This window comes from Paramisgurnus dabryanus, chromosome 1 (assembly GCF_030506205.2).
Source record: "Paramisgurnus dabryanus chromosome 1, PD_genome_1.1, whole genome shotgun sequence".
NCBI classification, from domain to species: Eukaryota; Metazoa; Chordata; class Actinopteri; order Cypriniformes; family Cobitidae; genus Paramisgurnus; species Paramisgurnus dabryanus.
In genome coordinates, this window is record NC_133337.1 from 52,467,675 (window position 1) to 52,493,348 (window position 25,674).

At 37.7% G+C, this 25,674-nt stretch overlaps 2 protein-coding genes across 10 annotated transcripts in view; both read left to right on the plus strand.

Annotated features, from left to right (window-relative positions):
• Nucleotides 1-165: 165 nt before the first annotated feature.
• myoz1b (myozenin 1b) lies at nucleotides 166-3,878 on the plus strand. Of its 2 annotated transcripts, none has more exons than XM_065242809.2 (6): nucleotides 166-335; nucleotides 939-1,025; nucleotides 2,334-2,503; nucleotides 2,699-2,783; nucleotides 2,910-3,084; nucleotides 3,206-3,878. In XM_065242809.2, the coding sequence occupies exons 2-6, from the start codon at nucleotides 941-943 to the stop codon at nucleotides 3,435-3,437; spliced, it is 747 nt and encodes a 248-aa protein (XP_065098881.1). In that variant the 5' UTR covers nucleotides 166-335; nucleotides 939-940; the 3' UTR covers nucleotides 3,438-3,878. The 2 variants fall into 2 exon arrangements, with proteins under 2 accessions (XP_065098881.1, XP_065098880.1); XM_065242808.2 differs by having other exon boundaries at nucleotides 168-335; nucleotides 932-1,025.
• Nucleotides 3,879-4,593: 715 nt separating this feature from the next.
• Nucleotides 4,594-25,674, plus strand: part of usp54b (ubiquitin specific peptidase 54b) — a 192,239-nt gene continuing 171,158 nt past the window's right edge. For all 8 annotated transcript variants that reach the window (XM_073815525.1, XM_073815523.1, XM_073815529.1 and 5 more), the window contains exon 1: nucleotides 4,594-4,691. The gene's annotated coding sequence lies outside the window, so the exon portion shown is untranslated. The remainder of the gene's footprint in view (nucleotides 4,692-25,674) is intronic.

Here is a 25,674-nt window from a genome sequence, read left to right on the forward strand (position 1 = left end):
AATGTATGCAGGAGCCATTCAAAACTCACTCCTTATAATAATATAAGACTACAAAACACACCGGCACAAGTGAGATATCTTCAAGAAAAGTATTTCCCATCAGCCCTGGTCTATCCTGAGCTCTCCACAGCACCCTGGAGTAAACCCCCTCCCAAACCACTCACCCCCAAAGATCTGTTATCCCTAATGCTGCTAGGATTTCACTCTTCCCGGGATGTAGAAGAGAGCAGTAGTGGCTGGAATCCTGGATAAACCCGAAGAATTGGATTAACGTAACAAAGTGTACTCCTGGGAACCTTGGTTTGATTTTTAAAACATTGATTGTTAAGTCTCAGGTAAGAGGAAAGATTATGTTGTTTGAATGCTTTGATTGTCTTCATGCAGGCATTAAGTATATTAAGCTTAGTCAGGCTGGTATACTGTACTGAGAGATATATCTCAATATAATTTATAATTGTTGGACATTTTGCACATTTTAAACAGTATTTCTTGTGAAGGGCTGCTATCTCATGCTTTTAATAAATATAATTTTATTCAGTTAATGAGTTATAAACATATATAAATAAATAAAAATCACTGAACAAAATACTAAACACTCAAAGGGAAAAAAACACTTCTATTTTTTCAATGTATGTGTTATTGATTTAACTCTTAAAAAGAGAGATGTAAGTTAAAACATGCTTGTCCATAAGGTACAGCATGCATTTGAGGAATTTGCTGACTAGCTATGCACGGTGGACTTATTTAGTTTGCGACAACAGAAATACCCCTCTTCGCAACAAGAGACCGGTGTCTCACATACCGTAAAGTTTCTACTTTTGAAACAGAAGCAGTTTTCTTTCATAAATGATTAGTAAATAAATGTATAGTAATGTAACTTATCTATACTCTTCATGTGTATATCTAAAATAATCATTTATTTCTAATCTAGTTTGCAGTTATGCCTGTCTCTGGACCACCTGTTCCACCCAAGAAGAAGATGCCTTTAAAAATCATCACAGATCTTTCAAACATCTCACAACATGGTCAGTGGTGTGGATTCATATTTATCAATGCAAAAACACTCATAGTACAAATACACAACATACAGCATTCTCTTTTGATTCCCTCATGGGTCACATTTAACAAAATAAGGTGTCCTACTGTATATCAACTTATTGTCAAATACCAAACACTCCCAGGCTCTCACTAACTTTATCCAAGTGTAAATCTTCACAGTGGAACACTTAATTAAAGTATAACCTTTCAAAATAAAAACACACACAGACTTTATATAATAGCGTGCAGTTATAGTACTGCAGGACTCTAGAAAAATCGTTTTTAATGTACTGCCATTACATTCAGAGATATGCCTATTTGAACTATTGTGATGACAGTGCAATGCAAACAATCTCTTTTTGAAAAAATGCTTCTGCTAAACATTAAAACCCAGTGTAATGAGGGGTTAGCCTAAACATTATGGCTGGCCAAATTTATATGAAGCTAAATCTCAAAGGCATTGTCAAACTGTGGGACTTCACAGCTTTCCTGTAATGAGCACCTAAGTGTTTATTGTAGGTGATATGTATGCGCGTATGTGTTTGTGTGTGTGTATCTTTCTGGCAGAGAGCTCCTAATGGGCAGTCTGTTTACAAGACAAATTCTTGCAGATAACATTTCAGAGCCAATTAAATTAACAACTAAATTATTGCCAATAATAAGAGCTGTTCAACAGATTCCAAAGCAGTTTTTTCTTTAATCTATTTCAGTCCGGTCTGTCTCAGAAGCATTTGCACACTGGGATATAGACAGTGTGATTCATGATCTGTTAAATCTCATGAATTCATAATGAGAAACCATAAGGATCATTGTGGTCAGAAGCCTCCAAAGAAGCTTTAATAATGTGGTTGTATTTCACATCGAGTAACCCGGACATCTGTAAAAAGTAATGAAAGTAAATTTTAGTAAACAAACATCTCTCCTTAATGCGATCATGGTCTTAATGTGTCATGTACATTTTTATGGTATATAAAACACACGTGCACATACACACTGCGGCTGGAGCAGGCCAAGGTTTGATTTACAGTGCAATGCAAGGAGTGCTCAGCACAGCATCCTTCTTGTTGATGTCAGATGTGGCTTGGTTCCAGATATTAAATTGGAGAAGGAATATGTGTAATTAAACTGAATAAGTGCAGGGCGTCTGTCCTGTCAAATAGATTCTATTTATTCGAAGCAAAATGTTTGGGGATAAGGAATGTTTATAGTTCTGGTAATGATGGGTGTCTTTTTATATGGGTTTGACTAAATCTTTATTTTCCTTTCCAATCTAATCTAATGCTTATCTTAACCAGATGTGGAAGATGACAAAGCTGAAGTCGCCGAACTGGACCTGGGGACCAAAATCAAGGCCCCTAAAGAAGTGATGTTGGAGGAATTGTCTCTCCTAAAGAACAGGGGCTCCAAAATGTTTCAGATGAGACAACAAAGGGTGGAGAAATTCATCGTCAGTGATGAGCACCTGGTTAGCAAAAGCAGCATGAGAGTGACAATAATCTTAAATTAACTAAGGCCTAGTCCTGGCTTTAGCTAAGCCTTTTCTGTGAAACCAGGCCTTGAAGTTTAGGTCTTCACCCAAGGCCAACTAGAATTTGCTAGATAAAAAATGTTAAGTTACAAAGCATTACAGTAAAAACTATTTTTCTCTTATGCTTTGTAGAAAAACCTTAAGAATCTGGCTCCTTCTGTGGGCTGTGAAATGACAACTCCACCTGCTCCATCTCCCAAACCCGAGCCGCCTCAAGGTAAATTTCACCTCATGAAAGGTGTGAAATGATACTTTTTTTATGAAGCATGTTTGTATAAACCATGAAAGTGGTAACAGGCAATTATCTGGCATTTGTTTCTTTCATTAACCATCTTTATGGCAGACGAAGGAAATGCTGAAGAAGAGAAAGAGCAGAAAAGATGTGAGTACGTTAAAACATATGTATCACCATGGGAACGTGCCATGAAAGATGATGAGTCACTTAAAGAAACCATGAAGTTGAAGATGCCAGGGCCTCAAGTTTTTAAAGACCTTCCTAAGTACAAAAGCTTCAACAGGTAATAACACATTATTATAAAAAAAAAACTGCAAATACAAATCTGTAGCTACATGATGTATCGGATAACTTGTACATTCAGTTCACCTATTCACCTGATCACCTGCTTGTTTTTCCATAAGGATGGCTCTTCCCTTTGGAGGATTTGACAAAGCCTCTCATCTTCAGACCTTTGAGGTCCCTGAGCTCAAGGACGCTAGTGAAGAACCACTTACAGTGCCTGTGTTACAGTATAACATTTGCTCTCGACCATCTTTCAACCGCACTCCGATTGGCTGGACGTGCAATGAGGAACAGAGCCAAATCAACATGTTGGATAGCATCCCCTTTGAGGGAGAAACTGACGACCTTTGAGAAATCTGCCAATCATAGGCTGAATAATACAGACATATACATACTTAACTTTAAGACCATATGTACATGCATACACACATACACACACAAGCAAATAGGGACCTTATGCACTCCACAGCTGGCAGAGGAAGAAATTTAGGTGATTAGTATTTATTTACAAGCTTATAATGTTAGAAATGGTTTGCATTTGTCAGCCCATTGATTTGTGTGTTGTTTGCTGTTCTTATTGAGTGAACTTATTTGCTGGTTAATGCAGTATTTGTCTAAACATATTGTGTCTAATTTACTGCCTAAAAGAATAGTACATTTAAAAATAAAAAAGTTTCAAACGTCCTATGACTTTTTTTAACCAAAACACAACAAAATCTTTATTTTTGGGTGCACTTACCCTATAGAAATAGACATTATAGTAGAATATACATGTAAACAGTTTAAATGATCTCATCCAATTACAATAAAGTATTCTTAAAGAGACTGTGGTGTGTTTTCTTATACAAAGAAGCAAACTGGCTATGTATTGTTTTGTGAATTGCAACAATGCTTTTCTCTTTTCTTAAACAAAGAAAATCCAACCATGAAAAGGTTAAAAGGTTCCCTTTAAAATGGTGATTTTTTTCCACATCACAGATCTTGTTTTTATTGCATCAAATAATAAAATAATCCAATTTTATATTCTGATTTATTTATAATTTAAATGTAATTTATAATTGAAAGTGTGATTTGTGATTTCTAATTAATTTTAACTACAAAAATATATGTTCAACCCGTTCCAATGCTTTCCAATAAAGCAGGACATGTAATAATTTGTCTTTTTGAACAAATAACATTTTTTTTACATTTATATTAGTTTTATTATTTTATATATTGTTTTAACAAAAATTTAATCCATTTATGATATGGAGGTAGATGTCATCAGTTCTTTTATTTTGTCCGATGATTAACCTTATTATGCTGGATTACGTTAATGTGCTTTATTTAGGATCCATGCCCTCTAAAAGAAACTAAAATCGATTACGTAATTGTCCTCGACGCACAGTAGCCACCAACTCCACTAGAGGGCCGTCAACCTGAAGAGAGGAAAGAGATAAACAGTTATCGCGAGATCTGTATTTATACGAACCTCTGTTATCGCGAGATTTTTATGCATTTGCTGCGGCGCTGGATGGCGCTGGTGGAAATTTGGGAGATCTCGTCCAGGTTCAGCTGAGCTCGGACAGGACGCGAGTCTGACTGCATCTCTGCGCAGATAGAAAGGTGAGTGAGCACTCTTTAAACTTGATTTACGATAGCCTTTTAAGATAAATTGGATATATGAGCAAATTAAAAAGAACTGTAACGTGTCATTGTGTGTAAGCGCAACTTGATGCTTTCCAACACGCGTTCCAGATGTGTTCTCGGTATGAGACGTTAAACTGCTTAACACCAGTGCCTATGCGTCTCCCTGTTTAAAGTCATTAATGCTGTGAGCTTAGCTGGACCATCTATTTGCTCTCCAAAACATGTCCTTTAAAACAGGTATAAGGTCGTAGCGGTTCATTTGGCAGGCTCATACTCAGCATCTTTTCCATTAGTTCAGATGGACAGCGCATATGTATTAATGAATGTTCTCTGCTTTCTAAAATGCTTGCTCATCTATTAATGCGTTACTTTACACATGTATTAAATTTTAGTGCGTGCTGTGAGCAGTTATTTTGTCTTTGTATACGATAGTGTGGATGCTCTCAAACTATTTTTTTCCTGCAGTTAACATTGACTTACTGGCGCGGACAGCACATGGTCGATAATGATTTAGCCTTGCGGTTTTATTTTATGTGATTAAATTAACCGGCCGGTTAGCGGACTTCATCGCCTGTGTTTCTGCGCGGTACCTTAACACATTTTTGGGCGGCATATGCATGCGTTCACGCGCATCATCAGCTGATTTATAGCGTGTCCGTTATGTTCGACACACACGTGCCAGCCTTGAGCATCAGCACCCCGCCTGTTTCATCAGCACACGACGAGGCACTGAAATAAACTTAAATCATTGATAAAGTTCATTCAGGACATTTGTTTTCAGTTCACTCAGTTTTATTTTAATCATAGCTTTATTTAATTGCATATATTTTAAGAGTTTCTAGTGTAAAGTAGCTTATTTCCTAATGACATATTATTTCTAATCAAATGCAGTTAATATCTAGGCCTTCGTTGAATGCATAAGCACGAAACACATTGCAGGGTAATGTTTCAGTTTCACAGACGCATTTATAACTTGGTGTTGTTAGATGCATGCACACAACAGATGCTCATATCGGCAGTGAGATCACTGATCATGTTAGATTTACAGCTGTTTCATTAAAGTAGACAGTGATTGAGATAATCTCCATTAATATTGAACGATAACTGTATATTTATTTCAGACGCATTGCTTTTTGTTTGTCAGTTTTATCACATTAAATGCATGTAATTATGTCAATGACGGTCGTTCCTTAGAAGAGCTGCTGATGCCCATTAGGAGTCCCTTGTGCTTTTATGCACTACATGAGTGGTCCTCATGGCGGTCATCAGTCAGAAGGTTTTCTGCACTCCACTGAGAGTGCATGGTAAAAGCATGAGGAAATGAAATGAGGGGGTTTCGTTGGCCATGTAACCTTTTTGGTTGATTTCATCATGAAACTCAGGTTGTAGTTCTTACACAACGTGATTATAAAGCAGTTTTAAACCCTCTCTCAGAGCACGTCACATTCCCAGTGTTTACTGCTGGGGGCGGGCATTTGGAAAAGATTGAATTTTTATCAGCTTGTGCGATTATATTTCTTCTCTAAAGGCGGATTGGAAATGCTGGGTGGGTGGTATTTCGCCTGGTTGTTAACAGGTAAAAGTGTACAGGTTGGTCATAGAGACCTTGTCATTCTTGACAGGTTTCTTTCTTAGCACTATAATTTGTCTTGATTTTGTGTTCAAATAAAAAAGGGACAACACAGGATGTGTTAAAACAACACAAAATATAGACATTTTTTGAAATGATGATGCTGTAAAATTTATCTCATAGTACTTCACAAAATCATCAAATGCTCAAGCCTAAGGACTCACATTGCTATAATGAATTCCTGTGGACGATGATGTCTGGTGTTATACATATTTTAAACGCTCTGAGCTTTTCAAAAGAGACGCATTGGCAGAATATGAGATAAAACTATGTTTTACAAATTGGTGGTTTCAGAACACAGTGGTTTAATGTGGTTAGATTTGTGACTGTGTTGTGTTTTCAGGAGGTGCTTATCTTAATACAGTCATCTTTTTCACTTCTCTAAATGTAACACCAAACTGACATACACGTCATTTCTGTGCCATTTTCATTATTTAGCATATAGTCTGTGTCAATCTGAGTGAAATGCCACTAAATCTAGACAGGCTCGGCGATGGGGAGTGAGATAGTAAAAATAAAGAGGTGACACAGCGTCTCTCCACTTATCTTTGACACCTTGTATTCTGTCTTATCTTGTCTTTTAATAACGCATTGTAGCATGAATGAAACGTTGAGCTGTTTATACAGGTAAATACAAAATAAAGTTTTATGTTTACATAGAATATAAGTAGTTTTTGATCTAAGGGGTCGTTTACATGACAGTTTTCATTATCCTGTTTGGCTGTTTGTTTACATGAAATGGAGTTTGGGGTCCTGAAAACGTGAACTTTTAAAGACGGGGTTTCAAAGTGGAAGTATTTAATAGATACGCCTTCTAGTGTGCTTGTAAACTATTACATCTAGAGAATGACTGATATATCTGTTTCATGATATTTTCTCTGATATCTAAGCATCTTCCCATTTTCGGGTATCGGTTTTGTAAAATCAGATTGACCGTTAAATGCGGCCATCTTGTGGCCGTTTTGAGAATTGCGTGATGGACTGCCATTTTATCACAGCGTGTGAGGAGAGGAGACAACAACAACAGCAGTCTGCACAGCAAATATGACGGCGGAGTAATGTGACTTCATTAAATGTGTATTATCAATGAGTATTTACACATGCAGACCGCTAGTCCATGCGTGTAAATTACAATAGCAGTACGACAGCCGAAGAAGCAGCAGCTTGGCCAGTAAACCCACAAAAGAAGAAGCTTGTGTGAATGTTATTTGAGGAGACCAGCTGTGATGGAGGTAAATGGACAGCGACTTTTTTGCAGCTCGAGATTATCACTCCTCGACTTGACCAATCTTTGTTCATACTGTCATAAGCGGAAATCTGTTGTTCTTGCGGGCCAATCACAGCACTTCCGGTCCGCGTAGAATGGACTTGGATTCACATTTTTGCAGAGGTGCGCACACGACTGTAGATTGCACTTAATTAGTAGTCTTTGCGGATCCATGTACACGTGGATCTTATTGACAGCGTTGTCGTGTGTATGTGAAATTTTTCAATAAAAGTTATTGTCATCGTGTAAACATAGCCTAAGTTTGATCTGAACCTTTCTGGATAAAGAACATTCTTTATAGTGCTAAGAAACTTGTGTTGAATGACACATTTGATTTGTACATTGCTAATGTGTGTGTACATTGCCGTAGTGTGTGGACTTTGGCAGACTGCTAGAACTCGCGTCATTCTGCCACCATGTTTGCAATGCCTCCAGATCTTGTTAGAACAAGACATCAAGACCTGTCGATCTTCGCATGGGCAAAGTCATTCTCCCAGAGAAATTTAATGAATGCTCTTTTTACTGGAATAATAAACGGGAGCTCCTGGAGGCCTACCACATATGGGGCGGGTCACAAGCAAGCAACACAAACAAAACATTATCCCGGTATCTCTAGATAATTAAGATTCACTAAATGTTTGTGTTTTTACATTATATGCACTTACACACCGAATGCCAACAAAACAAGCAAGATGTTACGTATGAATCTTTCATGTTCAAAAAAAACTTTTAGAAACTCATGTGAACTCTGGCGAAGTGCATTCAGGACAGAAATACTTCAACTACTACAACTACAAGTCATACATCCAACTGCTTTCTTAACAATTTGCCTATGTTTTACATGAGGAACCCAACTCTTTAAATGTGTTAATAAGTCAAAATGCATGAAATAGCTTTAGACCCTCCTTTTAAATATCTTTGCCATTACCCAGAGTCCATGTGATGAAGTGTCGATTAGAAGGATGAAGATGAGGGCTGAGGGAGCCATATGGAACAAGGCCAAACTTAACTTAATTACCATCTTGTATGCATAGTTAAATTATTTTGGCCATACTCGTTCTCTTAAACCAATATTTATTCTTCAACAGGCTCCTAATGATTTAAGTTATTCTCAAATAACAAGGTTTTATCATCACAAAAATGCCTTCCTTTCCCCTGTTGATACGTTGTTCCATTATTCATAGATGTTCAGAAGTCTTTGATTCTACTTTGTAATTATGAATATTTAGTTTTTCCATTGTTTAATAGGTGCTGTTTGTATAACCGACTTGTTGTATGTCAATATAATTAGTTATGCATCAACAATAGCCAGATTAGGTAATTTAGTATGAACCTACAGAATAATTGAATGCAAATAATTTTTTTTTCAGTTTTGTTAATAATGGCCATCTAGACATTTGAGATGTTCGTCTTCCTCTAATGCATTTTTGAAGTCAGATGTAGTTGGTAAAAGTGCTATATTTAATATAAAATTAAGGCACATTTGCCTCAAAATGTTTCATGTATTTAATACATTTCCATTATATGTGTGCCCTAGTCATTATTAACGAAGTGGCATAATGCTAAAGCCATGATGCTAAATGTAAAGCCATTTTTAATCTGTAAAAAGATGTGGATCTGTAACAGAATCAGATAACATGTAGATGTTTAATCAAAATAAGTCTAGACACGATGCAGTTCATTGTCATTAAAAAAAAATTCTATACATTCCAGAGGCCATTTGAGAAACAATGGGAGCCACCTCTTCATAAGAGTCATCTAATTGAAGCACTGCCTGCAAAAAGCTAAATTACTTGGGCTATATTCATGAAATAATAATGGTGTTCTCATAGTTTGTCTTGACGGGGTTGCTTTCCACAGAAGTTAGAAAGCATTGAAGAAAGTGAAGAGTATGAACTTGGGTCCTCCCCATTGTCGGCTATGTCTATTTGGAGCTACACATAACCCACTTACTGGAAACCACATTCTGCCTCCTGTATTAAGTTTTGAAGGAGAGAACGAGAAAGAGAGAAAGGACAAGACCAGAACTCTCACACTGAGTTGTTGTGTAAGATCTGTTCTCTGTCATCTATCTTCTGGTCAGCTTGGGGCGGATCATGTTTTTATCACGGCTGGCTCAGTTTTTTTTGTTTGCACTGGGGTTTGGTTTGTGATCTGCTACAAGATGATGTGGCTTGACTACAGGTAGGCTACATGTGTGTTTTGGATGCTGACCATAATCTCCAGAAGCCCTACCTGCATTCCAGGCTTCTGTTTTTCCATGAAGCTGAGAAAAATGTGGAGAGCTTGTACAGAGGTGATGTTGAAAATGCCAATCTCTTGTAAGTGTAGATGCCACCTGCCGAGGCCACCTTTCTAATGACTCTAGCTATCACAGCGTTGACATGGAAACCTGTCTCATTTCGGAGAGTGCAACCTCTCCTCTCCATCCCTCTTCATCTTCTTATGAGTGGTGAGATGGTGGTGAGTTGCAGACACTGATGCTCACTGCAGATGTGGTATGACCAAGATGGGTGCCATCATCAGATTAATGCCATGAGACTTTGAGCATGCAAATATTTGTTGGACGTTACTGCGAATATTTGCGGGAAGCGGTTTGTCAGTATACGATCTTTACCTTGGTCCATTTATGCTTTACAGTAGAGAGAAAGGTCATGCCGGGATGTACAGGTTTTCTACTGGTATCATGTATCTCCACGTGATATGAATTCACAGGTCAGAGTTCACCAGACTTGAACTGTGGTACGCAGGGAACTGCGAATTATCATCACACAAGCTTGCGTTAATGGTCTGATGCATTCACATGCCAGGGTTTTTCCGCAGAAAATTTGTTAGTCAAGGTGGTACGGTTGGGCGGGGTCAAAGGGCGTGGCAATCAAAGGGGCGGGGGTATGCATCATGATGAAAATTAAAATATTTTAATAAAATAAATAAAATATTTATTTTTAAAACACTCAAATAAAACTTAATTTTGAAGAAACTATGACAAAAAATGAACACAATCTAGATTATTAATGAATTTTAATTTTTTTAACAGATACCTCTAATGGGAATAGCTGCGTTATGAAGTGAAACTAAAGGGTTAATAAACACAAACTAAAGCAGATGTTGTAGATCGTCTGGCGAATGATGATAGATAGTGCAAAAATTGTAAAAACTGATTATTTCCCACAATTAATTACATTATCTAAAAGGAGTGTAACTGTAGCATGTAAATAATGCACATGAATAAAGTGAGCAAGAGCGCTCAACAATTATATCTAATCAACAGGCACATGAAACCTAGCTAGCAGTTTGCTCAAACAACAAAATCACCAGCTAACTTACTTTAAAATTAGAAGAACTATAGACTAATACAATAACAGGCTTGAATAACCCCAAAACATAAGTCCACTTACAGTTCTCACGGACACGCGTTTTATCAACTGGCTATCCTCCAGACATGACGGAGCAAGTCTTATCTCATTTCGGCCGTGTGGTGCGCGTGCATGCTCGCGGTGTGAAGCACGTCCGCGCTATTCTCCGAGATGTTTTATCAACTGGCTAGTTATCCTGCAGACAGTGACGGTCCGGACCACGTCTTTCTCATTTCGGCCGTGTGGCGCGCGTCCCCGCATGCGGTGTGATGCGCGTACGCGCTATTCTCTGAGGTGAACTTGACGGCCTTTTGTGCAGCAAATTTTTTTTTTTTTGGACAAGTTAGTTAAGGCGGTAGGGTTTCCAAGCTTAGGCGGGCCGCCTTAACTGAAATATGCTGCGGGAAACCCTGCATGCATATGAATGGAAGTCTAGTGTGACCGCCCCTTAAGGCGTATGATGATGTCGTAAGGAATAATGTCCTTCAGATCCTGTGCCCTTTGACACACATGGTAGGGCCTTATTAACAAAATTGGTTTGTTAGAATAAGCCAGAATGAGAGTTCCTGTATTTTAATTCATTAGTAGCGCAAAGGTCATGGGTTCGATCCCTAAGAAATGAAAATGCTAAAACATATAAATATTAGATTTAATGCACTGTTAGTCGCCTCGGATAAAAGTTTTCCCAGTGCATAAATGCAAATGAAAGTCAGCATGTGACCTCATAATAAAGTAAAGACGACCTGAAGTTCGTAAAAACCGAAAGATCACACGCATTCCCTGCTGTGCTTGTTACTAATGGAGTCACATGTAAAGTAAATTATTTTCATGTGCTTTTAGCGAGATCAGAATGCAGTTAGTTAATTTGCATACTTCAACTGCACACCTTTCTGCATACAATTACACTTGCATCTTTGCGAGGGTCAACGCTCGAGGAATTGTGCAGGCATCGGTTTCAGTCCACAGCGTCTTGCTAATGGGCCAAACGCAGGTAGAGAGGAAAATTGCACGGAGGGAACATTTGCACCTTAATTAACTTTTTTCCTCATTCCGTGCACGGGATGAGTATTGATTCAGTGCAGGTGGGATGTATGAACTCACAGAAACCGAAAACATATTGACTGGATCGCTTCAGACAGAATCAATTTGTGTAATATGACAAGAAAATGAGCAATGTGGCAGATGGGCCATTGAGTAAAGAAAAAATGAATCCGATATGATTTCCCTGTTTAAATGTCACACGCTATACAAGTGTGCTTCACGTAGTAATGAGGCACAGTTCTATTGATGTTCATTTTTTGATTTAGCCCATCTCTAAAATAACTTAAGACACGGGATGGGTCTTTAGTGCGCTGTGCTTCAGATGTTTGTTGGTTTGCGCTGTAAAGTCTTTTTCAATACTTTATCTATACACATTCAGATTCAAAGCTAGTGCAGATTTTTAAAACAAGTCTTGAGTACTAACGTTTTGTTTTTACCGAAAAACATGAAAAAGTCTGATCGAGGGTCATATAAACCCAAGTCTAATTATACAGTGTAAAAAATTGCACCCTTACATTTTTTATTATAATATAATTGGTTGTGTGGTTCATTTCATCTTATTTTAAATTAGTCTGTTAGTTATTTACATTAGGCAAACCACCAACTGGTCAGAAAAAATCTTGTTTAATTTTAATTCCATCCTGAAAACGTGTGATAAAACTTAATTGCTTTTTAAAGGAAAACACAAAATTTTTTCAATATTTTACTATGTTCTTACCTCAACTTAGACAAATTAATACATAACTATCTTTTTTCAATGCGTGCACTTAATCTTTGTAGAGTGCCTCGTGAATGTCTTAGCATTTAGCCTAGCCCCATTCATTCCTTAGGATCCAAACAGGAAAGAATTTAGAAGCCAGCAAACACTTCCATGTTTTTTTTCAAGAGTATGGTGGCACAAAATAAAACGTGGCGATTTTTTAAGCGGATAAAAAATATAACTATATTGTATGGCAGAAGAGCACTTAGTTTGCAGCACTTTGACCTCAGTGAAATGCTGTATTGGGGAGTAGTCAGAAGTGATGATGTTACTGCGCGTCGAGGTCGAAGTGCTGCAAACTAAGTGCTCTTCCGCCATACAATAAAGTTATAATTTTTTTTCGGCTAAAAAACATTTTATTTTGTACTCGTGTAACTACTCATGTTACAGTCTTTAAATAGGGAAAACTTGGAAGTGTTTGGTGGCTTCTAAATTCATCCCTGTTTGGATCCTAAGGAATGAATGGGGCTAGGCTAAATGCTAACACAGACGCGCTGTACAAAGATTAGGTGCATGCATTGAAAAAAGATTTATCTATGTTGAGATAAGAACATAGGAAAATATTTAAAAACGGTGGTGTTTTCCTTTGAGGCATCATCTTGCTTTATACATTGTTGATTTTAATGAACTTGCATGCATTTGCAATCGGACACAAAACATGTAATTTGCATTGTAGTAAATGTGATGCTATGAATATTGTTGAGAGATATGACAACAATCGCAGCCACGCAACAACGGCTGAACAAACAGTTCCTGAGATAGCCTGTCAGAACTACCAACAATTTCAGTGCACACGCCAGCTCTCTTTACCCCTGCCAACACATACGATGCCCACGGGAGAATTAAAGCTGTTTCCATGTGAATGGTTCTTAGGTGTAGTGAGCAATATCAAACTTGCAATGGACCCTTTCGATAAAAAAGGCAAATCATGGTGGCAGATAAAGATTTTTCTGTGATTTACAGAAACTCTTGGGATTGATGAAATGACCCGATGACCTCTACTGATGGCTGGTTCCTCATGATACACATTAAGGGGTCAAGGTTTGCCTGCTTTGCATGCTCCAGTAAGCCCATTCTGGTAGATGCTGTAATTGTTCCATCTGGTTCAAAAATGCATCTTTCTTTACTGATGGCCATTTTAGGACATAAAATGTACCTTGAATGCACTATATGTGCCAAATATATGAATAAACGTATGAATGTCATCTTAAAAGAATCCATGCATTCTAATAAATATATTTTTTGTTGTTGCAAAAAATCTGATATTCCATTATATTATTTTTAACATATTGTAAAAGTGTAAAAAGTGTCTGTTGTCTTTTACATCATAGTCATAGTCACCAATGATCTTCAGATAGTGTGCTTCCTTGTTGTGCTATTACTGTATTCAACATTATTGGGGTGTTTGGTTATTCACATGGGATTCATACCTCACATGTAAAGAATAGAAACTGCCATTGAGATGAATGGGAATCCAGGTATCATACACCTGCTGTATCACGAACACTTAAGGCAGCAGTATCACCTTTTGTGCGCCTGAGATGCAGTGAAGCCTTAAAACCAATGATAAATAACCGTGATCTGTTGTGTCGCATGGGTCGGTTTTTCTGCAAAGCAAGCAACAGAAAGAAACGGCAAAAAGTCGGAAAGTGCTGGCTGGAGTAAAGCTGTGGAAGGTGTGCATGGGGCGATGGCAGCATGCCGGGCAGAAAGAGGAGATGAACTTGGCAGGCGAGAGGAGATACTGGAGGGAAGTGTAGACATGGAGAGGGAAGAGTGCCGTTAGCTGGGCGGGGCAGCGAGGAACGAAAGGTCTGGCAAAGTATTACACTGAATTTTGGGGTTAAATATTTTATTTCATTTGATTTGGAAATTGCAGTTATTTGGCAGACACTTTTATCCAGAAAAGCTTCGCATTTTGTCATCTTTTTACCAGGGCGATGCTAATCCTTTTCTCAATTGCAGTATATGTGCTGCAATAGTAATGCAAAATACAGCTCTGGCCAAAAGTGATGTCTGGAGGTGGAAATTTGTACAATATTTGCTTTTAATTCACCCTCAGGTGCACAAAATCATGTGTACTGTATGTATACTGTAGATAACAAGGAATAAAGCGTACGCTAAATACATTATGTTATTAATATCTGTCGATCCTCTTTTGTGGTAGTATTTTGTACACTTTATCATTGGTTATGTCTTTGTTTTTACATGCATTTTTAATAAAATATTTGAATTAGGGATGCTCATATCAGTTAATTTTCCCGACCGACAACCGTAGCTTCTTAACCGAACATTAACCGTTAACTTATAAGATTTTAATATGAAATTGTCATTGAGTAAAAATACAGTTGACGGTTGTCTGTGAACTAGTAAAAGCAAAAGATTTAATTTGAACGTGCAAACAGCAGCGACAGATCAACAACAGAACCAGGATTCATACATTATCAGATATTCACGCAACATTACCTTAAAAAGCACGCGATCGGTCCAGAGGATTAATATCCAAAGGGCAGATTGTCTCTGTTTCATCAACCACAGTGTTCATTTCTAAAGCAGGATGCTTTTCAGAAAGTTTTGGTTTTGCGTCGTCTTTCTCCGTTTGTGCAAAAAGAGAGATGTTTATGTTGAGGGTCAGAGGCCATCAGCGAACGTCTGTCCGGATGTGCGCGAGACGGGCCGCGTAATCTTGTGACCGTTCAGCTTTCAAACACGCATACAAATGATTTCTCATACAAATGATTACTTTATCAGACCGTCAGGGCAGCAATCATTTGTGTCATTTACAGGACATTCACAAATTAAAGATAGAAAAGTGGCGAAATGTCTGTCGGCTCATGACGACACGCACCATGTATTAACAATTTTTTTTATCTTAACTAATAATGTTAATCGGTCAAAAATTCTTACCTTAGGTTAACGGTTAAACGGTCAATGTGAACATCCCTAATTTGAATAAAGAGTGAAGATGTCGATTGTTCATAGTTGGACATCACTTTTGGCCACTTCTGTACATGCAAACTTTGAATAAATCATTTATGCACAAATATATTGGTTTCTTTGTACAAATATATGTAGATGACAGATCTGTCACCATTTTGTGTCTCTCTGATTCAGTTCATCTAATAAACATGCTTCAGCAGCACCACGACCCAACATGACTGTCTGATGCTCTATGTCTGTGTACAGTTTCAGGCAGCCTTGCGTGACCTAGATATGAACTTGAATTTGTTCTATTGTTACATAAGGTAGTAGGATTTTAAAGCAAGTTTCATCCCACCCCAACCTTGAACCAGGGTGATGCTGTGACTTATGTGTCCCTTTAGGAAATAATAAAACCACATTTTTCCATGTTGTGTGCCTTTCTGTCTCTAAAACGCATGCGTGTAATAATCGCTGCAGTGTGCTGAAGGTTTGTTATCACTGCCTGCGATAAAGGTCTTCAGTAGAGATTTTAAAATGCCACTATTAGCAGGTGACCATAGTGTTTACTGTAATGAAAGCATTTCCCTCTGGGCAGTTTGGAAACAGGCCAGTAAAATAAGACTGGACATGATATTCTCATCAGTGGTGCTGTCATCATAATATTTATGCTCTCTCTCTCTTCCTCTCACTCTCTTTTGCACTTTAGGTCATGTCTGTTATGCAGTATATTTTCATGTCCACATCAATTATCTATGTATTAAATTAGGGATGCGCCGATACCGATTTAAACAGACAACTTCTGACCGATACCAATGCCGATACCGATATTAAACACTTGTATACAATACTATACAGCTGGTCTATAAGCTAGTTTATTTCTGCATCAAATTATTTTTACTGAACATGGATTGGATCTAATTAACATTTAACTGACCAACATAATAAGAGAGGCCCAAATTAAGCTAAAACTAATATAGTAAGACAGCATGACAACCTTAAAAGGTGGTTTTTGCTATTCAGCATTTATTTTATTAACAACATTAACTCATTTTTTTTTTTACATATAATGGATTTCTTTATGCAGTTAATTAATAAGCAATCGGTATCGGCCTTTCTCGTGCTATTGCCGATATGCCGATGGTTTCAAATTCATCAAAAATTGGCCGATAAATATCGGCGGCCGATACATCGGTGCATCACTAATGTATTACATTGGATAAAATGTTATATAGTGACTACACATGTACACCAATAATGCGATTATTTCCAGTAATCAGAGTAAGGACTTGATCGCAGTAAGATGTTTACATGTTTAGACTTCAGGCACAATGTTGGCGTGTTGCTATTTTGAGGCAACTAAAAAAGACTACGTTGTTGACCAACTAAAACCTGGTCTAAAATCAATTGCGCAATATTGTTTTTGTTATTTAATGAGCGCATTAGTAATATGCGGCTATAAATGTGACAACAAGGTGCGTTTACTTATCACACACATGGATGCGCAGCAGCACAAAAACGTTTTTAAATATGAAAAAGTAAAGGATTAAAATGTGAAAGATTATTATTGCGTCTCGGACATACAGTAGGCTAAATGAGGACTGATTATGAGACGTTAGAAGGCTGCTTCACCTGTAGCCTGGTAAGTAATTAAATGTTTTGCTTAAAACAAATGCAAATATTCTATTTTTTTATGTTTTTTTTATGCTACCCCATGGATGTTTTTTGTATATGATGACTTTGGCACTCTGTATATGGTGAGATGAGAACCATTTTATGTAATGCTTTTCAAAGCACATGGCACTGTCTGAGTGCTGAAACGTTTCGACTCTCCACACGTTTCTAAATTCTTTATCTCCTGTTTGTTACAAATAAAGTATTTTTACAGTACAAAACCTTTTCTGGCATATTTGTAAATTATTCTTTGAGATCATCACACTGATCATGTAGGCTGTCCATACATTTACAGCAATTAAAAGCCTGCTAATTTTACTTCCATGACTGAAAGAAAACAACTTGCAAAGGTTTTAATACAAAAAATTTCAAAACAAATAATTATTTTAACATCAATCTTAAACTGGTGGTCTTCTTCCTCCGCTTAATTTTTCAGTTTACAAATTCCGCCATCTAAATAGGGAATCGGCATGGTGCCAGCGCTACTGGCTTTTGAATGGGGATGAGAGCTGAGACTAGGGCTGCACGATTCGTGAATCACGATTTTTCTCCATGGGAATTGAGATCCCGATTCTCTCAAACGATTCTCATATTTTCTCATAAAAAAACATTTATTGCACTCAAGTAACAAAAATGTGCTACACCGGACTTTTGGTTATAAAAAAGTTTCTTCAAAGTCTCTTTTCCTTATTTTAGAAGATGAGTAACTTAAAATGTGTTAGCTGTTAAACATAAACCATAGAATGTTGACACTAATAAATAAAAGTAATTGTACAAAAATGCACAGGTGCTATTTATTTTAATCAAACTGGTCAACTTTATAAACACAAAACCTTTAAAGCACTAAACGATGATACAGAGGCCGTTTCTCAATCTGAAGGCTACAACCTTCCGGAGGTCGCATTTCTAAGCGGCATAGGTCATCAAGACAGTCTTATTTCAGAATATTAACAATTATAAAGTTGATTTTTATTCTTAGTTAATTGTAAATTGTTGTAATACTTGTATGACTTGCAAATGTAATGCTCAGTTAAGTTAAACCAGGCTCGATGACGTATGTAGCCTGCATCTGCGACCTACGGAGGCTGCAGCCTTCGGATTGAAAAACGGCCAGAGGTAACTTATTTCCTTGCCTTTTTTTTGGAACCAATATTATTGCATCGTCACTCTCTCCATTGCCACCATTTTTTTCCGCAATGTCGCACGTTTTTCCTCTCATTTGTTTGAAAATTGCTGCTCCAAATCCATCAAGTAAATCGATGTGTTTAGGTTTGCCGCTTTGTTCTACGTCACGCGACGCGAGTGACAGCCAAACGCCGCAAATGAGGAGAAGAGAGGAGGGAAACGATCGGGTCTGATTGGTGAATGAATAGGGTTTGGTTTCACACTGCGTGAGTGGAAGCAAGTTTAACTGACATAACGTCTGGATTGTTGTAATGTAAATATGTGAACGCAGTATCTGAATACAGGGAAATACTGTAAATGCAAGAGGATCGCAGTCATTTACAAAGAGGATCGCGTGTATGTATGAATCGAGATCGTGATTTTTTTTCGATTAATCGTGCAGCCCTAGCTGAGACTCGAATTAATTTATTGCACGTTACACCCAAAATACACCCATTACTCATTATGTGAATAGAACCAACTATTTTAGACTGTGTGCTTGGCGCACAAACCATTTTTCCTGCCGTTAAATTAGCAAAAGAGGATTTGGACACACCGATCTGCGTTTTAGACGATGCGCTTAGATCATTAAAATAGGGCCATAAGACAGTGGAGATGCTTTTGCGTTATTTAGCTGTTTCTGGATGAAGGAAGACTGCTGACAGTGGCGATCTTTTACCACGCGCTCTCTGATGCCTCTTCTATCAGCTACAATTTTAGCCATTTCAAGCGCAAAATGTTTTAAAACATGCTTTTTTGGCCAGTAATATACCTTGGGGTATAATATTGTACCACAAAAGGTACAACATTTCAATGTTGTATACCCATAAAGATCAAAAATGAACCTTCGAGGGTACCACCACATCAACAGAAAAGGTACAGTTACTTTGTCCCTTTTTGACCCAGCACTGAGTTGAAAATAACCGAACAATTTTTAGAGAGTAGTATTTTGGGTTAAAACAATCCAGAATAGGTTAAATTAAACCCAACATTAGGGTTTGTCAATATTTTTTTCCAACCATGGGTTAAAAACAACCCACTATTTTTAGAATATAGAAATATTATTTTCTTTTTAGAAAATTCATAATTGTGCATTTTTGTTCACTGAAGACTTTGCAATTTTTTAAGAAATATTATATTTTCTGTTTAATAGGAACTAGTATTGATGCTTTTATAGCGATTATGACACTTGCATATTTATTTCAATTCAAGTTATAGATTTTAGAAAGTAATGCATTAATAGAAATGACTGCTGTGCTTTTTTTGCCTCAACCTGACTCGCTCTACGCGTGCAAATCCAATATTTTACAATCATTAGAAACTAATGTTTTTCCTTCCTGCATCATTAATTTTGGCTTTATTTCACAATTATCCATTTCAGCACAAGTCTGTCTCAGTGCTGTTTTTTCTGTCCTGTTATTGGAGTTCAGAGGAATGGCGATTGCCGACTGACAGACAGCTCAAGCTCTGCCGCTCTCCATAAAAATCACATCAAGCATGTCGCCTCAGAGTCAGAAATAATATCCTCGGCCATGTATGCTGGGTCTGAGTGGAGCATTATGGGTCTGTAAAGGTTGGACTGTTAAAGAGGTATTATAGATATAGACACATGTTAGGGAAAGAGAACTGTACAGAAGACGTGAGAGAATTACCCAACACCCCCCATTCCTACTCTGACCTTTCCCTTTGTAATCCTGTCTGACATTTTGGGCACACAGCTGTGTAATTGATGCAAAAAATGGAAAAGAGGGACATGAAATGCCAGCTGTTTGCGTTTGACTGCTTCAGGCATACAGATACCATTTGTACAGGTGTCTATACTAGCCCTGTTTCTCTGATGAACTGATTGTGATGGTATTGCGGACTCTATTAAAATGTCTGTTTGATAGAAAAGAGAGGTTTAAGGCTTCTGGTTTTGGTGTTTGGGTTTTTCATCAACTATAGCTCGTAGTTGGTCATCCATTGCCACAGTTTAATGCAGTTTAATTGTCTAAATGTCCTCTCTCTCTCTCTCTCTCTCTCTCTCTCTCTCTCTCTCTCTCTCTCTCTGCTGTGCTTCATGTGTGGTGAGCATTTTGTGCAATTTTGCCAACAGTACATTAGATGAATCGTTCACCATAAAATATTAATTCTGTGAAAATGTACGTGTTTCAAACGTACCTTGTTACCAGAAGCTAGTTATTGCATTTTATAAAGTTAGAAATATGAATATTTTGAAATGGATATTTCTCATCGATTACACGCACAAGACCTCTATTATACTTTTGGAGCCGTATGGATTACTTCTGTGAAGGATAGATGCACTTTTTTGGGGTAATTTTGATATTTGGCTGGAGTATCCCCTTAATGTCGAAGGCAGCTCATAGTGACCAAATGGTGACAATCTTTAATACCAAAAAAGCACTTTAACAGTAGTCCATTTGATTTGTCCAAATGAGTGAATATTGACCTCGGATTTCAATCTGTTCATCTTTCAAAGCTTATGTTTAAATTCAGATAACTTTAAAGCTCATGGACGAGATGTACTATAAAATTGTTTTAGGTGTATTATGTCCTTTCTGAGTTTGACAGTTTGTGGTCACAATAACTTTTTGTTCTTTTAAACCAATCTATATGCGATTCTTAAAAAAAAGTATTTATTTTGGTATATTAAATTTTGGTCTAAACAATACAGTATACCTTAACGTAGGGGTGCGCGGGGCAAAAACTAACGCGGGGTTAGTTGTAACACGGACTGTTTACATTTTTGCACAAGCTTGAGCGTTTTGTTTTACTGTTTTTTTTCATGCTGCCAAAAGACGATCTCCCGCAAATTATTGGAAATGTATAATGTTTTTCCAGAGAGTTATTGATGAACAATTGTTTTGGTGGCATGTAAGTAAATTTTTTCATAAATTTTTTTTTTTCGGTTTCTAAGTTGGGTGTAAGATACCAAATCCAATGCTATGTCAGATTAATCAGTGTCTTGTTGACTAAAACATAGCATCGTTTTGAAATATGTCTGCAGCTCTTAGCAACTTTTTTGGTGGGCTTGAAAATATTTTGACCCAGCGGGGTTAATTGTAACGCTGTGTTACAACTAACCCCTCAGTACTTACGATATGAAAATCGCTAACATAAGTGTAATTCTTGCCCTTGTTTTAAATAGGCTACACATATAATTAATCAAACTCAAATATTTTTTGAATGATTGAGCCAAAACCAAAAAGGTTGTGTCCCGCTCTCCCCTACTAATGTATACAAAATAAATTTTTGTTTAGCATTTACACAATTTAACTTTTAAAAAACAAGACTTTCTCTTTCTTAAAACTTAAAGGGGGGGTTTAATGGTATTTCAAGCATTCTGACTTATTAAAACAGTTATAGAGTTGTTTCCTCATGCTAAATGTAGGCAAAGTGTCAAAAATGCAGTTGGGCGTGTTTCAGAGTATTTCTGTGCCGAATGCACTTCGCCAGGGTTCGTACAAGTTTCGGCTAATTTTTTTCGATTACGGTTCTAACTGACGTTTCAGGGGTTTTCGATACGTATCACTTCTTTATATGGGCTTCCGCCGGAAAACTTCCCCTGGAAAACCCCGCCCAGCCGTCAGTCAGCGGGAGACGCTAGAGCTTGCTAACAGCTTATCACGCCACTCAGCTTTGTTTAATTTCAAAAGTCAACAATGGCACAACAAGAAGTGTGTTTTTGGATGTAAGGAGAAGACATCCAGCCTTATGGAAACAATGGATATAGTTTATTATCCGGATTAGCAGCGGAGTTTTGCGTGTGTGTGTTTGATGCGGTGGATTTTCATGACGAGTTACACGCGGTAAGTAAGACTTCTGTATTATGTTGGAAATAGGCGCGTGTATATTATATAAATGACACGAACATGTAGTGAATCATAAGTTAAAACAGTGTTGTATAGTGTTGCATGACTCGTACTCGCTCCTCCCGTGTTATAACTCCTCCTTCTTCATTTTTTCGTACGTTATCGGAAAGATTCGGTAAAGCTAATCTTTCTTTTATAAATCTGATTAAACTAAAGACTCTTCAGAGATATAAAGGATGTCATACTACTCCATAGGTACTCCAGATTAATATCAGAAATGCAGAAACAGCGTGTGTTACGTGAGCTTTAAATTCAACCCATTTTTAATTTCTCATTAGTTTATTCCTTTGAAACTAAGCCTTGTCGGCGCACCTCGTTGCATTATAATCACAGGTCACGTATTGACACACATTATCTGCTGTTTTGGCCCTGGGAATTCCCAGGGTGCACTTTTTTGTCGCTCTTTCAAAGCTTGTACATATTTAACGGCTAATTGTTACCAAGGGCGCGTGGCAAAGGAGGGACGTTGATGGATCAACCAACCAAAATATTTTGGACTCGGCTTGTCTCTGCTAATATACCCATTAAATTATCTGTGCGTGTGTGTATTGCACATTAAGACCCTGCATGTTGGAATGAGACCAGCATTCAGTCTGATGGAGGAGGCAGGTAAAAAGGGAAAGGTGATTGTCAGAGACGGTGAGAGTGCTCCCGGATGGGTATTCTGCAGTGCAATGCTGGCTGATGGATGCAAGGACTGTTTAGAGAGATAGATGGCCTTATAAGTGTCTGATATGCTCCGAATGCTCTCAGAAGATCCCTCTTGCCTGTGGTGCAATGCATTTTAATGCACATGCAATGAGAAGGAAAAAAGCAAGTGTCATTTAATCTGGAAATTGCTTAAAAAAGCCATTAGCACCTTTGCACAGGTCTCAGGTTCATTTTAATGCTACACACACTGTTGATTACATCACTTGGCACACATGCATTAAGTTAAGGGTTTTTGTCGCATGGTACCGGGAGACTGCAAATCCTCCATGAATTGGTTCTTTAATTACTCATTCGCTGTCCTCATGCTGTCTACATTGGACTGGAAGTGGCCGTTCTAATGCAGGCTAAAAGGCCCAATGAGGGCATCAGGGAAATCTTTGTTTTTTGTTTTGCTGTGAATCGTGCATTGTGTTGGTCCACGTGGTGTCGCTGACCTGTATCAGGCCGAGTCAACCATTGTTTCTCTTTTACATGTCATCCAACGATGAAAGGACAAACACAAAAGCTGTTTATTTTGTTGGGGCATCTGTTTGTGTCACCTGTGCAGGGTCCAAAATTAACATTCGCCAAGAACCAAGAATTGTGTGTTGATAAGTTGCTTGCCAGTAGATACATAATACATTAGATTGATAAAAGTACTTACTTATGCATGTTTTTTGACAGCTTTGGTAATAGACAATAAAAGATACATAATGTTTTTCCATAGAACTCCCATTTGGCACAGACTGTTCCCGAAAAATAATGACCTGTTCAAGCATCTTATTAACGCGTAAAGTAAAATTTTAAGAATAAGCGCCCTCTAGCAGCCAGCAGCTTATTACAACAACAAAAACTAGAGCCGCCATCTTGAAACAGGGGAACCCCGCCATTAGCGTCATTGTGGTGTAACGGAAATAAAATCACCATAAATCGTCATGAATGCGATTTTCTTGGTTTTCTTTTGGTTCGTTTCAACAGTCAGACATGTATTTAGCATTGAGTCCAGAAAAAAATTTAAGTTTTGATATTATGAAAATTTACTTTTTCTTACTATAAGCTAGTTGCTAGTAGGCCTAAAACCCATACGCAGCACAAAAGCCCAGGATCGTCCATGAATTCAAAGTACAGGCGGAGATAGCAGCGTTACCTAGCTACTTCCTATGACAAGATCCCTGTTCTAAGATGGCGGCGGTTCCCCAAGGCGTCATCTAATGTATATATCTATGGGGTGCATCCCAATTCAGGAGCTGCGGCCTTTTAAAGCCACATACTTTAAAGGCAAGGCTGGATATTTGAAGGCAGCAGTCTCTAAAGGTCACAAAGCGAACTGAAATGAGATGGTCTAGCCTACGGGGGGAGTTGTGTCACTTTAATAATATTAATTCACATCACTAAAACATCATTTATAATAGTAAAAGAGTCACAAGGACCTTTAATTTGCAAAATAAACACTCTTATTTAACTTCAGATTTCAATGTTTATTTGTTCACCAAATTGTGGACCCTGGATCTCCACAGAAACCCTTTCAGGACTCATATCGTCTACCATTTTTCATAGCTCAGATTATGAGAGCCAGTAACCTTGGGATTTGAGCGTTCCATTTATATTTGTGAGGACAGACTGTTATCACTCTATCCCCCACTGATGTTTTGGTAATGTGTGCCAACGCCCCTTGTGGAGTGTTTAGTTTAATTAGTGCTGACTGTTCAGATAAATGTTTAGATCAGAAATGCTAACGCTTCAGATCGCTCATGAAAGTTAGGATCAAAAGGGGACGCCGCTAGTCTCCCTTCGTATCGGGGCCTTTGAGCTTTTTTGATAATTAACGTTTATACGAAGCTGAAATTGTGATCTTTGATCAGTTTGGTATGAGTTCTAGTCAGGTTCTACCAAGGGAAAGATAGTGGAAGAGAAGGGCCATTACCAACCAAAGTGTGCTTTTAATGTCATGTCATTTTGATAGAGGAATCAAGAGGGTTGAAGGGTTTATTCCCAGCTTGAACAAGCGCTACAGTAACTACATGAGACTTTCCGATCTTATACCTTGCAAAGTTGATGATAAAATTTATGCTGCATTGTTAAACAGGAATGGCCTTTTACTTTCCTTAGCTTGTAATGTCATATCATTGGGCTGGGTTTTTATACCAGTTTATGCTTCAACAAAATTCATAGGGAGATCACTGGGGATACTGTTCAATCTAAAAGTTGTATCTTGATATGATTCAGCCTTTTACTAAATATTATTGTTTTTATGTTTTTGCTCTCAGATGGTTTAAAGTGTTGTTTTTAGAGAAATAAGCATATATAGTTTAAACTAGACTGTACATTTAAAGGGACATTTCACAAGACTTTTTTAAGATGTAAAATAAATCTTTGGTGTCCCCAGAGTGCAGTTAAAGCTCAAAATACCGCACATATAATTTATTATAACATGTTAAAATTGCCACTTTGTAGGTGTGAGCAAAAATGGGCCGTTTTTGGGTGTGTCCTTTAAAATGCAAATAAGCTGATCTCTGCACTAAATGGCAGTGCTGTGGTTGTAACGTGCAGATTAAAGGGTGGGATTATCCCATTCTGACATCACAA